Source organism: Populus trichocarpa, chromosome 6 (genome assembly GCF_000002775.5).
Source record: "Populus trichocarpa isolate Nisqually-1 chromosome 6, P.trichocarpa_v4.1, whole genome shotgun sequence".
NCBI lineage: Eukaryota > Viridiplantae > Streptophyta > Magnoliopsida > Malpighiales > Salicaceae > Populus > Populus trichocarpa.
The window spans coordinates 8,934,119-8,951,389 of record NC_037290.2 but is presented as its reverse complement, the minus strand read 5'-3'; the positions used below and the strand labels follow the sequence as shown (position 1 = coordinate 8,951,389).

Here is a 17,271-nt window from a genome sequence, read left to right as displayed (position 1 = left end):
AAATTGAAGTTTGAAGACTGAAATTGAACTTTGAAAAGTTTAATTGGTCATTAATGGTTTAACTGTGAAAAATTAAAGTTTGATAGCTAATTAGAGGTTTGACTGAACAAATTCAAAATCAATAACCAAATCGTAAAAAGCACGAGACTTCAAGAGTTAAAATTGACTAAATCAAGGGACAAATTGAATAAAATTAAAAGTTTGATAGTCAATTAAGGGTCCAAATACACAAATTAGAAATCAAGTACCAAGATGAAAATGGCACTAAATTATAGGATTGATGATTGAGTTTGACACGGGTTAAATTGAATGAGATTAAGAGTTTAGGAGGCGATTTTGGGTGCAATTAAAAACAATTGAAAGAATATGAACTAAAATGAAATCTAAAGAAAAAAACTAAATGAAATTAGTGTAGCTCTACAAACATATCAATATTCATTGAAATAGTGATTTGACAAGTAACCTCTCACCCAAAAAACCTTTAGACTAGGAAAGGGGGCAATGTGGTTTTTTCACTATAATACAATATTTTTAACAATTTATGCAGGGTTAGGTTAATAGTTTTATTTTCTTGTACGATAAAATTATTGATATACCCCTACAATAAAAGAATATATGATGCCTTTCAATCAGGGGTGCTATGGCATTTTCAAATTTTTTTAAATAGTTAAATTACTTTAAAGCCTTTAAAGACAAAATCAATATAACTCTCTCACAAAAACTTTTTTTTATCCTATTACATTGATTTCATTATTAATTTGAAAGTTATTTAAGGGAATTATTGTAATTTACATATATTAAATATTATTAAAAAACCTATTGACACGTGTGAACAACCCTGCATCGTTCAGGCAGCGCATGCGGGGTTGTTCAACCACCAAGCATTGCCTTCCATGGCAGCATTTTGAAGGTCTATACGCTCCCTACATGATGGGGTTGCGTGTGTGCCAAACATGTCACTAGTGTGGTACAGGCGATCATTTTTTTTCTTTTCTCTTTTCTCCTCAAATTCAGTTCCAACCCCTTTAAAAATTCAAACCAGCTCCTTCAATTTTTCCTTCATATTTGGTCCATGTATTTTGTATTACAACTTTTTTTTTTAAATTTTAATAAGCTATAAAATTACAAATGTTTTTCAATTTCAATCCCTTTTATTTTTTATTTTTTTAAATTTGACCCTTATTTTTTTAATTGATATTTGTTTTGTTTAATATCATTGTTTAAAGTGTTCTTTTTTATATAATTTTATCCTCTATGAGGTTAGTTCTAGGTTCAAGACCAGAGTTACTAGTTTCAACGGTTAATGTAGGCTAACTTTTTTTTTGTCCTTTTTTAAATTGATTCATTTTAATTTCATCTTTCAACATGTGAACTTCATGATTTTACTCAATTTTCTTTTGAACACAATCACCTTGGTATCACGACTGAGTCAAAAATTTTGCATCTTGATTTGGGTGGATCCAAATCGAGTTTTTTAACCTTTTTTTAATTATATATATATTTTAATTTTCATCTTTCAACATTTTATTTTCTAGAGATTGAGCTTCATATTGTTTCTTTTCATTTTGTTTTCTATGGAGTTATCAAGTTCTCATTTGATTTATTAGAAATTGGTTTTTGAATTTTTTTCCCGTTTTTTTTTTTGTTTTTTTTAGTTTCACCCTTTAACATTAAGTTGTTGATGATCCGAGTGGGCTTAGATCAAGTTCTTTTTATCTTTTTTCACTATTATTTTTTTATCAGTTTATTTATTATTGTTGTATTTTATAATCATACTATTTAAAATACTAATTAAATCAATTACCCGTATCTCTTTTTTTTTTCCTCCTTTTCTTCGCTGAAAAAAATTTGGTGGGTATGCGGACGTATATAAATACCAAATCTATTTTGAGCATAGAAGTCTAGATCCATAAAACAAGAAGTACCTTTTGAAGATTTTCTAAGGTATCATCAATGAAAATGCCATTCGTGGGTGACCAAAGTTCTGATCAGAATGCTTCCAACAACGGAGAGGTTCGAATATGAAGCTTCTAGAAAGAAAGAGATTCTGATAGATGTATATTAGTGTTTGTTATTCTCAGCGAAAAAACAAAAAGCCCCAGCAGAAGTGAATCTTTTTTTCAACGAAGAATTGAATCTAATGCATATCTCATGAATGGAAAAGTAGAAAAGTTGTTGTAAAAAGGAAAAGAAAGGAAGGGACTAAACTAAACATTTGATTCAGCTTCTTAATTCTGTAGGAACACATCTGTTGCCGTTTATTAATAACTGCCCTTATGAAAGCCAGGTCAAAAGAATGCTATAGTAATACACACAAGATCGAGAGGGAAAAAAAATAAAAAAAACAAGGCCAAAAACAGGGGTGACGTTTTGCTTCCCCATCTATGAATAATTACACCTTTGATTTTATGTATTATTAAAACTGTTCTAGGACTATAGTAGTGAAGCTGTAGGTTTTATCTCTTCTGGAAGTTGAGGAACTTGATACCATAGGAAAACAGAAAGAAGAAGAGGACAACCCATCCAAGATGGGCGGCGGCCACGGCAGGAAGAAAGTCATATTCAAATCCCAAGTATCCTTTGAGGAATTCCTTTATTGGCACATCTTCAGACTCGCCAGGTACGCTGATTGTATTGGTTTTATCACCCACTTGAGATGTCACGAGGCCGTATAATGTCCAAGCCACTGGAGAACACCAGTAGTACCACCTCCACCAAATAGGTATTTGCTGTAATGAATGAGCAAAATTATTAGTTTTTATTTACACGAGGAAACGAGCAAGGGTTTAGGATGAAAAGCATGCATCATCATTCATCAATTATAAATAACAACATTGCGAATGATTTATTAAATATAATGCAGCTGAGTTTAAGATTACTTACAGGCCTAGGAAGAAGGAAACCAGAGAACAAGTTCCAGAAGGACGTGAAGAAGGACATGCAAATGGCAGCAATTTGTGGGGCAGGGGTCAATGCAACAACCATCATCCCAAACAATGTGAAGTAAACAAAGCACATGAATATGAAGTAGTAGAACCACAAGAACTTTGCAGCCGTCCACTCGAAGCCCATCATGGAGAAAAGGAGAATGCTATAAACAATAGTTTGTACTGCTACATAAATTGCTTCTATGGCCACCTGCAAGAAATTATCCTGTCAGCCTGAAAGCATGTATAACGACATTTGAGTCCTACTGATCATGGTGAATTAAGAGAAGGATGGAGGATGGGGGTAGAAATTGTCCTGTAAATAAAAAGAGGCCTCCCACATATTTTTACCTGCGCAAATGCGTAAGGCAATGGGGAGTACATTCCAGCTGCTCTTTCGCGATAGAAAACTGTTCTCTCAATAGCAATTATAGACTGCACTCCCGCAGCATTGGTTGCACCAAGGAAAAGCACCGCTGCGTACATGGCTCCGAAAACATTCAATAGATCTTGCTGGCTAAATCTGTTAACAAATCAAATTTACCTGTCAGTATGAGTGCAGAATTGAAAGCAAGAAGATAACATATGGCATTCAAAAAATGTGCAAGTTCTCAAAATCAGGAACGTTTCCCTCCCTTTTGAACAAAATACAGGCTACTCCTGCCGTATACTGGTATAAAGTAAGCAATAGTATGGGTACAACAATTATTTTTCAAGACAGAATTCAAAGCCTTACGTCTTCTGTCCTTTGTCCCAAAAGATGAGACCGAATATTATTCCAATGGCTAATGTCATGAACAGACGAATGGCATTATAACGAGGGTTTCTCCAGTAAGACCAATGCTGTTTCCAGAAACAAGCTTTGCATTGAGTAAGAAAAGTTTGGGAGTATTGGGTTCGGAAGTAGAGATCCTTGGATCCTGGTGCTGGTGTGCTTAGCTCTTTGATAATTTCCTGATTCCTCCTGAAAGCATTTCAACATAGAAAATAAGAAGAAAACTACAAAACTCTAGGCAATTTATGGCTATCATGATATATCCAGGCTTACTGATAGAGGGAGGAGTTGGCATATTGTTCTGCGAAGTCTACATCCAGTTGTGCCTCCATTGAAGGAGCACTAATTTCGAGCATCCATGTTGCAGGGTTATACGCATCTCTTATCTTGGGAACACCTGGGACAGCCTGTATTTAAATAAAAATATTAGTTAATATCATAATTTCTGTCTATATGGATGCTTTTGATAATGGTTGTGCGGAATGGCGCAAAATGATCCTTATAGCCAACCTCATCTAGTTTGGGATTGAGGCTTGGTTGTTATATCACAATTTATTTCGCTAGAACTTGAAATAACATTCTACAGTATTAGACTACTTAATTTCAATGCCTGGGAAGTGGGAATGATCAGGAGCTATGCATGGACATGAGGCACGATTAGTAACCCTACTATTTATTCCCTAGAAGAAAGGAAAAATTCTCTTTGATGCTAAAGGAATCATAGATGGAAACAGGACAGGAGAAATTGTCACCTCAAAATATTCTATGAGCTTGTGAGAACGGTGACCAAGAGATCCGGCATAAATGACTTGACCTCCTCTTTTCATCAACAACAGCTGGAACAAGAAAAATATCAAGTTGCATTCAAATTTGACACACACAAAAAAAAGGGGGGGAAATCAAAATCAAAATCAAAAGGCAACATTCAAAAACTTGAAATTTACCTCATCAAAAGCTTCAAAAATGTCTATGCTAGGCTGATGAATGGTGCACACAACAGTTCTACCTGTGTCCACAGTGTTTCTGACAGTACGCATCACGATAGCAGCAGCTCTAGCATCAAGACCAGAAGTTGGCTCATCCATGAATATGATAGAGGGATTAGCTACCAATTCTACTGCTATGGTCAATCTTTTCCTTTGTTCTGTTGATAGGCCGTCTAAACCTGGAAGTCCAACTAAGGCATCTCTGAGGGGATTTAGCTCAACCAATTCCATAACTTCTTCAACAAACATCTGTGGACCATATAGTGAAGATAATAAGAATAATAAATCGTACAAGGAAAATAAGAGAGGGTAAGATCTCTGAAGAAAAAAGACTTCTCAAAAATCCAGGAATAACTGATTACTGAGAAACATTACATACCTTTCGGGTTTTTGTATCTATATCTTTAGAAAGACGGAGCCAGGCTGAGTACAGAAGAGACTCATAAACAGTAACACGAGGTGAATGAATGTCATTCTGTTCACAATAACCGCTCACACGAGCAAATGTCTCTTGATTCTTTGGATAGCCTGAGATGTTAATACTTCCTTCAATGTAACCACCGGTCTTCCTTCCAGCTAACACATCCATCAAGGTGGTCTTCCCAGCACCACTTACGCCCACAAGTGCAGTCAATATCCCTGGTCTAAAAGCACCACTAACATCTCTGAGCAGTTGAAGACGCTCTTCATCAATTCCTTGACTCTTCATTTCCTGGCATGGAAAAAACAACCTTTGATCTCAATGTCCAACAATAAAAACTAAATTTTTTTCTCTAGGGGAACATAAGCTGCTTGCAATTCATCTTTAACATGGGAAGAAGTTTTTATTTTATTCTATTGTAAGTTGAAAATCAGTTTAACTCTTCAATGCATTAAAACAAATCGAGAACCTTCATGTGTTCCAGAGTTGAAACTTTTGGCCAGTAGCAGTGAACTTTCAATGTTACCTAAGGGTGAGAAATTTACATTTGAAAATGTTATCTATTAGGCTAATATGTTTTCTAATCAAGAACAATGTGCACATGTTTCCTGACATGACACTCTCAGGAGATCCGCAACATCCCTGGTTATACAGATCAAGTGTTCTCGCACAGAAAAAAGAAGTTTCAAGAACAAAAAACTTCGGTGTAAATGCCCAAAAAAATGAAAAACTCGATGACGACTTACATCAGGCATATCCACATAGTAGCTCACATGGTTGAATGCAAGTGAAAGGGGCTGGAATGGCAGAACCATTCCTCTTTTTGTTGAATTATCCACTGCGCCACCAATTTCTGTAGAATTTCTCGTTGCCATAGGAATACCTGTAATTGATCACAGAATAAAATATAATATCCTAGAAGCTCGATTCCACAAAATAAGCATGTTTACAATAGCAACATGTAAATGTCACGACTGTGAATTTCTCCATTTTCCAGACACTTATTCATTCCAGTCGGAGGGCACAGTTGAGGTAGTTGGGACTTTTCTGAACATTGGACTGGGATATGTTAATATCATCACAATGTCAACCTTCTCAACTAATACTCATGTTCAGGCATATTGTATGCTACCTTCTTGAATTAAGTTAGAGCCATAATTAACTTGGTGAAATGTGCTATATCTGCAAAAAGTGAAGGGAGGGGAACAACAGAAAAGGAAAAGGCTTTGAAAGTGTCAGACCTTCTGCTCTCTGTTGTCCAGATGATGTCTTCTTATTCTTCTTCGCATCGTCATCCACAACGACAGCTTTTGAGTCACCCAAAGCTGAAAGAGAATTTCCTCACATTTGTCATATTGAAATTTCATCTCCATCCAATAACCCAGAATGAGCATCAGGCTGAGTAACTTACGGTTCAAGAAAGTCAATGCTACAATAAATAAAACGTTGAATAAAAGCGAAAACCCAAAGAGTGCTCCGATACAAATCCAAAACCAATAATCATCAGTAAAGAAGCCTCTAGCCTTCAGAAGCACTTTCCCAACAGTTTCTCCAGCGAAATTAGAGTCCGTATTATTCTGCAATTAAAAAACGTTATAGAACTTTGATGATGATTTATTTTTGGCGCAAAAAGCTTGCAGGCTCCATAACATCCATTTAAATTTGAAATTAAGAGAATATTGTATCTATAATAGAATGAAAATATAAATTAAGACATCTTACCACACTCCATCTTTCGTCAAGGAATTCATTCATGACAATGGCATTCTGTCCATACATCATAGGAGAGGAATAGTAGCCCCAGATCATCCATGGCTCAATGTCGTCTGTAGCCAAAGGGTGAAAAGAATGCTTAACTAAATCATTTCCTTAGAGAGAATCTAAAGGATTCACAGGTTTTGTTGAAAGGAATAACAAGTTGATTAGATGGTGTTTCGCATTAAATACTAGATGCAATAGTAAAAGGGCTGTCTGCTTACCTTTGGCAACAATGAATCCTCCGAGCACGAAAACCAAAAGCAAGGTGAAGGTCCCTAGTGTGTTTGCAACGACTTGTGTTCTTCCAACAGCAGCAATGAAACGAAAGAGGGCCAGAGCCATCTGATGTATGCAAAAAAATGCAAGGAACTGTCTGAAGAACCTGAAGAAAACAGAGGAGATGTTTGTTGGTAAAAGTTATTGAAGCGATTGTAAATTCACTCAATGTATTTATCCTAAGAATTAGTACATGAAAAAATAAAATGAAAATCTAACATCTAACTAAGAGGCCATCCGCAACTACATAAAGGAGAGAAAAAAAACAAAGTTCCCAGCAAGTGCAAATGGAGTTCAAATGAAAAGGAGTTGGGAATTGCAAAACTTCAAACCCTTCTTACCTGCTAGCAGAAGGAGCGAAACCAATTGTGTAATATGTTAGGATAATCCATATCGCTGATTCCATTAACGATAATGGAATCCTGAGTACCCATATTGGTAAGCCGAAAGCCCACGCAGGAAAGAACAAGAAATCCCTCTGTTTATAGAAGACAGGGAGCCTGAAAACTGTCATTGAAAGTTCTGCCATCCCATTAAACATCACATTGACTAGACTGAAAAACAATGCTCCAAAAAATTTTTGTCCACCTAGTACAGTCCCCACTTTCATTTCTGTCCGAAAAAACACTGTGAAGGCAATTATTGACATGATTGTTATCTGGGTTGTTTTGAATATATACAAAAAAGAGTTCCGCTTCATCAGCAGCCACTCTCTTGAGAAACATGCCCTGAACAGCTCCCAATTTGAGATGCCATACTTCTCTGTGACCAATGCAGCCGGATGGGCCCTTGATTTATCATAAGGAGTCCTAAGATCTGAAGCAAGTTGTTGGCCGACATGAAAAGAGTTGAAACCTCGCACAAACTCAAGAACTGAAATAAATCTGTAAGGTATATTCTTTCTGAACCAATATTGTTCCTGGTCCTTCTTGGAAGTTACTTCTTGCAAAAAGTCAGCAGCTCCTTTCCTATCAGGGCATCTGAAACCCATGTGTTCAAAGAATTCAAGGACATGCTCGCGTGGACCTTGATAGACAACCTGACCCTCTGAAAGCAGGATAATGTCATCAAAAAGCTCAAATGTCTCTGGTGCTGGCTGTAGGAGAGAAACTATCATAGTTACATCCATGGTATGGACCATTTGCCTCATGAACTTGCAAATCTGGAAAGTAGTGGCACTGTCCAACCCTGTAGATATTTCATCCATTAAAAGAACCTTTGCTGGTCCCACCAACATCTCTCCTGCATTCAGTTTACACGATGCGTCTTAGCAAGCAACATTGTCAAAAGGAAAACTTTATTGAAGAAGAGCAAATGGAGAAAAATGAGTTTTCAGGAGCATAGACATTATAGGTTTCCAAAAGCAGAGTTTACTGTAAAGATAACCGGTACAGCTGGTGTTTGAACAAATTTTGAGAGAACTGACAACAAGCATTATTGATACTAGTAAGTGACAAATGGGATCGCAAGAGAGTGGATTTTTCTATGTTCAACAGTTAGTTAAATCTACTGAGGAGGGGGGGTGTTACCGGTAGTCACACGCTTCTTCTGCCCTCCAGAAATACCCCTTTTCATGTCATTCCCAACCAAAATATCAGCACAAATATCCAATCCGAGTATCTGCAGTTAAAGATTCTTAAGGAGTCAATCTTGCAACTTGAGTTGTTCAATAGAGTAGCAAAATAAAGGTAAGAACAGGATAAAAATGGACCAACTTTAAATGCAGAAAGCAACCAAACCTTGAGAGTATAATCAGTGACCAAACTATGTTCCTGTCCTGACATTGCTGTGGCTTTCATGAACGCGTCAATTTCTGGATCTGGCTTAATTCCTGCTTCTTTCTCACGCCTAGAGAGTTCCGCCAGCAGTTCATACCTCGTGCCCACACCTAAGCAGCGTCCAGAAAAATCCAATGTCTCTCTGACTGTCATTTCTCCATAATGAAGATCATGCTGACTAATGTAAGCACAACTCCTCTGAGGAACAAACTCTTTCAATTCATGCCCACAATAGGTGATCTTCCCGGATGACTGTTCACAAAGAGAAGATTAAACAAGTTTATACTGAGATTAAATAACTTATCATACAGCCAGTTAGGCAAAGGGCTAATAAACCGAAAATGATTTAGCTTCAAGATTCATGAAACATACTCTTAGCTCCCGGTGGAGTTTGCCTGCAAGTGCCATTAGCATTGTTGTTTTCCCCGAGCTTGGAGGACCCAGAAGTAGGGCCATCCTGAAAATGACCATGTGAGCAATAATAAACGCGAGTACTAGAAAAACCAGACTTCATTTTTCCGTCAGATAAACACAAGATGAAAGAAGATGAAGAACAGATATTCAGTATACAAGCATCCACCCCCCCCCACACACACACCCCTTTTGCCATCATCCTGTTCCTACTAAAAGAGGAATTAGAATATATCAATCCGTAGTTTCAGAAAAATACCGTGATGGTTTGACAATTCCACTGATATCTTGAAGAATCTGAACTGTTCTCTTCTTTGATGGAGCAAGCCCAACCAATCCAAGAATACTCTAATGTACACAAGAAATTAGAACAGAAACACAGAATAAGTAATCATCCATATTTCACTTGATCAAAATAGCATACACAAAACAACTATATAGCTCATGTCAATAATCATTAACAAATTTAATCATAATCAATTCAAAATGAGAACAAAGCTTCAAGAAAAAATAAATTCACCACCCTCCTTTTATAATCAGTTAAAAAGAAGAAGAGGAAGAGGAAGAAGCACCTCTACTGCATTCAGCGTGGCATTAAGTAAGGTAGGAAGTGCTCTGCTCCCAACAAAAACTTCACCCTCCACTGATAAGTGCTGAAATCGAACTTCAATCTTTGGAATCTCAATCCCCACCCTATACATGGAGAAATTAATTAAACCTATTAATCAAACAGAAAAAAGGAAAAGGAAAAGGAAAAATTATATACCTATCAGTCCTGTCTCTAACTCTCCTCAGAAACTTTTCATTGTCTTCTTCAACAACTCTAAGTATGTTCTCCATCAACTGCTTCTTATCTTGCATTCCAAGCCTTGTTACATCAACCTCACTTTGAACCATTCTTCCATTATCAAGTACCTGCCTTAGAACCCCTTTCCTCATCCGATCATAAGTCGGCAATCTCTCGATAGCTGCCCATCGCAGCTCCTCCTCGTCGTCCATCTGCTGCTGCCTCCTCCCGCTATTCTGGCTGAAAACGTCCACCGGTGCAGTCCATGCTTCTCTTATGCTAGCAGACGCCCAGCTCCTGTAACTAAAGCTCCTCCTGCTGCTGCTGCTCATTGATCTTGCCAGATCATCTCCGGCTAAAACTGCCGCCATCTTTGCACGTAGTTATAAAAACAAAACCAGTAGTACGTGTCTGCAATTCTGCCCTGTTGTCTTTATAACTAAGCTATACTTAATGATTTTAACAGCTACAAGTAGTAAATAAAACTCGATCTGACTGATTCTACAGGTATTTCACCATTCATGGTTTGGGGAAAGAAACCTGAAACTCCGCCAAGAGGACCCATGACTCTCTGTCTCTTAACATTGAAAGAAAGCTCGGGATTTGGCAAATGTGGATGTTAAGAATTAGTGGAAAGACTATTTAAAAGAGGAGAATGGGAAATAACCACCAAGTCAAATGGAGGGCTGGCTGGGTAGTCTCCAGTCAAGTTGCCGGCTTTTATAATTTAAGTTTGAATAGCACGACTCTCCCCCTCCCCATCAAAGTTTGTTATCTTCTCCGCAGTACTGTGAAAAATCGAAGGGAAAGCATCTATGCTAGCCGTCTCCCTGTTTTTTAGTTTATTAGCGTTTGATTCTTTACGTTGTCACGCCTTGTTCTAGTAGCCGGTACCTTTGCCATTCAACCGTCCATTTCTTCTCTCACCCGCCATCAACGAGTCAGTCAACAAAGAAATTTCGTCTTCAAAAAACACCCGCATCATTCCTTTATTATTAATTAATATTATTGGAATCAAGAAAACCAGTTTATATAATATTTTTATCAGGCGGCATAATTGATCTGCCGAGGTGGATGGAGGCCCACATCCTACTTGCACCTGATATTTAATAATCATAATGTTTAGCAGCCTCCAGCCTCTCCCACCGTTAGTGGTCGTTCCGTTAATTGCCTCGCCTTCTAGAAAGTCAAAAGGATGTGGAAGAGTTCGGCAGAAAAACGCTGCTTTTTTAATTTCCATACCATGCACGGATATCCATGAATTATTTATTAAAATATGTATTATTTATTAACTAATAAATAATAAATATCATTTATATATTTATGTTTTATGTCCGTATGTATCATGTTGTATTAAAAAAAATTAAATATTATATATATATATAAAAAAAATTGGAATCGGTATATTTTAAGTTGAATTTAATAATATTTATACACTATTTATTAGCCATCAAATCCAAAAAAAACAATACTCACGTGTAATCCATTCCTGCTTACCGCTGCCGGCCACCATGCGAAAAGAAAAGTAACGCCATAATGTTTGAGTGCCTTTGAATCCCCCCCGTGTAATGTGAATTTCCACTGTAAATGCGCACATTCACCAGTTCAGCGCATTCAAGGAAAGGTCAATTCTAGAATGCCTCGTCACCTCACGAGGCCACTCGATGAGAGAAACGATAAAATAGACAGCAGTGATGGCGGAAGCAGGGGTGGTATCGTCGTGTTGCAGGCGGAGGTGCTCATCGAGTTTTCGGTCCCATTAAGCAGCAAGTAGATGACAAAATATCATCACATGAAATTAATAAAGACACACAAAATAACACTGACAATTTTTCACATACTTTTTAATAGATATATTTTTTCTACTCGATAAAAAATATGTTAGTGTGAAGTCAAAATATATACATTGATTTTTCAATTGTCTTTGTATCAAATTCTTGAAATACTAGATGAAAATACTTTTATATATTATTATATTATATTATGAATTATTATATTCTTTAATAGAGATTTTTTTAGAAAATATATTATAATAGTTTGACGGAAAAAACTGTCATATAATGATTTTTATAGACATAAAATCACATAAAAATAGTTTATTAGAAAACACAGAATATCGTAGCATATTTTATTATATGCATAAAAGAAGTAAAAATAAATTTGATAAATTCAAAATTAGGAAAATAGAGAGAGAGAGAAAGAGAGAGAGAGAGAGGAAAACAAACTAGGGATGGAGGTCTATGCATGCTATCCTCGCGGAAAATTCAAAATATCAGAGCATATTTTATTATATGTATAAAAGTAATAAAAACAACTAGTTGATAAATTCAAAATTAGGAAAAACAAAAAAGAATAAAGAATAAACGTGGAAAAGCAACGTAGGAAGCTTCTATTCTTTTCCAACTTTTAGTCAAATGTACTATTCTTAAATCTGTATTCAAGAAAATACTCCTCTAAATAACTATTCTTAAATCTGTATTCAAGAAAATATAATATAATTTATTTATTTTATTTTAAAAAAATATAAAAAACCGAATTTTTTTCATTATCCAGATTGACGGGTTGATCCACCCAGATGAATCTTATAACTAGGTTCTCTATTGCCACGTCATCAGTATCTTCTACGATCTCCAATCTATGATCTTTTAATATAAATGAAAACAGATGTGCTCAGCATAGATTAATTTATTGTGGTTTGCTATGTGTGCGTTGATGTTATTATTATTTTACCAATTGTGTGATGACAAGCCGATTATTTATGAATACTAGTATAATGCCCACGTGTTGTTATAGAGCACTTTTTAAAATATATTTTTATTTAATTATATATAAATTAAAATAGATATTAATTTGTAAAAAATGTAATGATTAAAATTCTAGAGGAAAAATACTTTTTAGTTAAAATTATCTTCTTCTATTCATGTAATTGTTTTTGACAATAACATATATATTTTTATTAGAAGAATGATTTATTAAATATAAATTAATGACAATTCAAAAAATATTTGTCAAGATTCTAGTGGAAAAAAAACCACTACACAAGAGAAAAGGAAGTTTTCTCCCATCTCCCATCTTCATACCAATATGTTTGTAGAGTTTAAAAGACAACTTATCATTCAAATTATTTGAATAATTTGACAAGAGATGTCATATATAATTATTAGATTAATTAATTTTAAAAATTAATTAACTTTAATTAATTAACTATGAAAATAATAAATAAAAAAACTATTTATGTCACAGCCAGGTGCCATTATATATATATATATATATATATTGGCTTTCCTCTAACATCTAAATTTATTAATTTTATATCTCTTCACAAAATCTCTTACTTTTACTTTTTAAATGTGAGATAAATTTCTTTTTAAATAACTAATATAAAAATTATATTTTAATAATATATGAGGGAAATATTTTCACGATGGGTGCTTCGTACCAACAAGATCCGTCATCTAGCGAAGCCCATCCCCCCGGAGAAAACCTAAAGTGCCCAAGCCACGAATCATGTCACGTGGTAAACCAAGTCTTACAGCCCCGTCTAATTCCACTGAATCAACATCTCAGGCCTAAGGCGTGACCTCCCATGAGCCATAGTACTCATAAGAACCCTTCCAATGAGCCCATTCCTTCAGCTGTTTATGGGCTGCCAACGTACTCCAGCATGCTACGAGTACCATGATGACTCACGAGAGCAAATGAAATTTAAAAACGCTTTTGAAAAATTCCCAGTTATAGCAGGCAACTAACTAGTGTTGTCTAAATTACTTTTCCTATGATAACTTATGTCGGGGGCCTTGACAGTGCCATGATAATAGAAAAAATGAGTTTTTCTTTTCTTTTTTAAAAAATAGCGCAGTAAGTAAAAATACTTTGCAAATCAGTATAATACATTTTACTTGGTTGCACCATTAAAACCCAGTTTGAAAACGCAGGCTAACCCATATTTTTAAAAAATTAAAATTTTTTTTTACTAAAAATTAATATTTTATATATATTTTAATGCATTGATTTTAAAAATAAAAAAATATCATTTTAATATAAAAAATACTTTAAAAAATAACTATAATTATACTCATAAACAAACCGTCACAATGGTCCAATTAGATCCAATTAAACACAATTAGATTAGTTGCGCCGCTCGCGGTGGCGCATTTTTGTTGTGCGGTGCCTGTGGAAGAGGCGCAACTTGCCAGGAAAAAAAAGGGGGCTGGTTGCGCAGCTCTTATTGGCTCAATTAGCCAAATTATCCAATGACCATATTAATCGAAAGCAATAAGCCAACATAAAAAATGGTCTTGTCTTGGTACTTGTGTAATAATGACATGCCCAAAACTAATTGAATGCACGAGGCCAAAACAAAAAACAATTGGTTTTATCTTGGTATTCATATGGAATAATAATGACATGTCACATGCTTATTATTTATCTTGGCTAATAATGAATGGGTGTCTTTATTATGCGTAATAAAGGGAAAATAAAATTAAGGAAACTGCTTTCTAAAAATTAGAGGGGGGAATCTGGCTAGTCTAGCCCCGTGGGAGTCACGAATAAGCCAGTTTTTTTTTTTTTTGGATAAATTATATAATTAGCATCCAAAATATAATTAAATACAGAAATAGCATAAGATGAAAATCTGTTGGTGAAATAATACAATTTAGGGATTTTATGGTTCAGAAACATGATATTTCAATAATATCATGGTTCAAAACATCAACATTAATAAAATATCGTGTTTCATTCAGAATCGTGATATTATCTAGGATACTGTTTTAATAAACGACTGGACATTTGATAAAATGATTGGACAGTAGTCAAAACAGTCCGACTGTTTTGGCTACAGTAAGATTTTGAGATATTTTTGTGTTTTAAACCTGAAAAAGTTTATAAAATCATAGTTTTTGTTAATCTCAAATTTTATTTACTTTATGATTTTAGAGAGTTAAGATTTTATGTTTTTTTATTAAAATCTGGACAAAGTTTTCTCTATATAGAAACTATACTTGAAAAATTTTGTCCCGCTAAAAAAACCCTGCAAAAAATCACAATAACCACAATCAACAAATTCTAATTAAGCTCAACATATTCTCATATTTCACAATCATAAGTAGCCCCAGGAATCCAACACACACACACATGCAAAATAAATACAAAATAATTCAATAATTCAGTATTTAAGTAATCTAAAAATATATAAACATAACTCATCTATATATCTACGTTTACGTTGTCTACTGGATGATCCAAGCTCATCAGTAGCACGACTGGATCCAGCTCTTGCTCCTGTGTGAGTGGTCTCGTCCTTTGTCACAACGTCATTAAGAGTTAGCTTCTCGCCAAAAATTTCAAGTGCAGTGCGACAAACATTTAACCACCAAGATACTACGGTGTGAACTTTGCTTTCTTCACTCAATTGCATTAAATCAAATAAATTAATTTAATTTAAAGAAAATACTAAATTTATCAACTTATCAATAATTCAATGAAACATGTAATTCGTCATCATTCAACCACATTTGTGCTTTATTGCATGAACGTGTCTGCATATTTTACTATATTATTAGTCGATTCCAACAATATAAATATAAAATCCCTAATTTAACAACTTAACCTAGATTAAACGCAACACATAATTAATTTATCATTAATTCAATTTATTTTCATGTTCAACTATATCAGATAAACTCTAATTGAATGTATTCCTAACTAATTTATCATTGACTCAATAAACTCTAAATTCAATGTAATTCTAAATTCAATTTAAACAATTATTTTATTTGAACCAAACAAAATACAAATTAATAGCAATGTGGTATGCTTACTTTGCTTATAGGACTATGAGAATGAATGTGGCAGTGACAACAATGGTGGTGCCAGCAAAGGAAACAATGAATTTTCAATACAAAACATCAAATAATGCTTAAAAACCAGGATGAGTTTGATTTTTAGTTGTTTTAAGGGAAAAATCTAAGTGATTAATGAGTTTTTTTAAGAGAGAACCGAGGGAAACTATGAGTTTTTTTCCGAGAGAGAGGGAGCGTCTATATGTTTTACTGGTGTTCGGTTTATTTAAATTTTAATTAATGTTACGCTTTAAAAGCATGATATTTAGTGGATGCCGTAATTTAGAAGCGCAATAAAATTAAACTATGTAATTTCACTAAATCTTTTACAAATGATATCATTCCTTTAAATTTTCAAGTTTATTATAGTAATTTAATAAAAAAGAACTTTTTTTCGTAGCTAGTTGGGCCACGAGCTTTTTCTTAAATGTGCTGGTTTACAAAAATAAATAAATTGCTGTGTTATTTTGAGAAAAATCCCCAAAAGAATTGGTAATGACAAGAAAACCATGTGGTTAGATCACAAAAACCTTGAAACGTTCTGTCGGCCAAACAGAAAAAATAATGATTGACAGAAAAGTGTCAACATCAGGTACGGATTTTTTTTTCCCGTGAAAAAACGGTACAGAAATGTTGAAGGGTTATTGGATCGAAGGCATATATAACAAAGATCAATATCTTTAGTTTAAACGAAAAACATTATACATTGGCTACCGTAGCAGGTTTAAGTTAAGGTATGGACAAAGGTTTAAGATACTCATTTAATTCTTAAAAATAAATAATATATATTTATCAATTATATTTTATAAAATAAAAATTGTCATTCACTCAACAAAAAATTCAAAATATAAAATGAAAATTATCTAGGACCTCACTTATCAGATATATAATAATAATAATAATAATAATAATAATAATTTAAAATATTTTAAAAATTCTCATTTTATTTAAAACTCCATTTACATTAAGCTGGCTCTGTTGGCTAGGAATCCTACAATGTGCATCGTAAATGCTTTTTCCTAAACCAATGAGAGGTTTGATAATTCAATCCTGGGAAAAAAATGGTGTTATTACAAGTAAAGTGTTTTCTATACAAATTTATTTAGATATACGCTAACAACTTTAGGCCAAATTAGATTTGTGAGCCTTCATTATGCCACGTCAAAAAAAAAAAAAACCCTCAAGCGATAGAAGCATATTTTAAATTAAAAAAAAATGACTCTCAGCATAAATATGATCGAGTAAAAAAAATATAATTTAATTACATAATAAAAAAAAATAATAGACATTTAATGGACAAATAAAAACA

At 34.3% G+C, this 17,271-nt stretch overlaps 1 protein-coding gene across 1 annotated transcript; it reads right to left on the bottom strand.

Annotated features, from left to right (window-relative positions):
• Window positions 1–2,199: 2,199 nt before the first annotated feature.
• On the bottom strand, window positions 2,200–10,992 carry LOC18100058 (pleiotropic drug resistance protein 2). The gene is made up of 20 exons (XM_006381240.3): window positions 10,099–10,992; window positions 9,905–10,025; window positions 9,592–9,680; window positions 9,294–9,378; window positions 8,883–9,173; window positions 8,673–8,763; window positions 7,485–8,385; window positions 7,089–7,249; window positions 6,832–6,935; window positions 6,521–6,686; window positions 6,351–6,434; window positions 5,856–5,992; window positions 5,068–5,400; window positions 4,647–4,937; window positions 4,455–4,538; window positions 3,976–4,109; window positions 3,664–3,891; window positions 3,279–3,450; window positions 2,884–3,138; window positions 2,200–2,729 (listed from the first exon to the last, which is right to left on the bottom strand). The coding sequence occupies exons 1-20, from the start codon at window positions 10,488–10,490 to the stop codon at window positions 2,457–2,459; spliced, it is 4,392 nt and encodes a 1,463-aa protein (XP_006381302.3). The 5' UTR covers window positions 10,491–10,992; the 3' UTR covers window positions 2,200–2,456.
• Window positions 10,993–17,271: the final 6,279 nt, after the last annotated feature.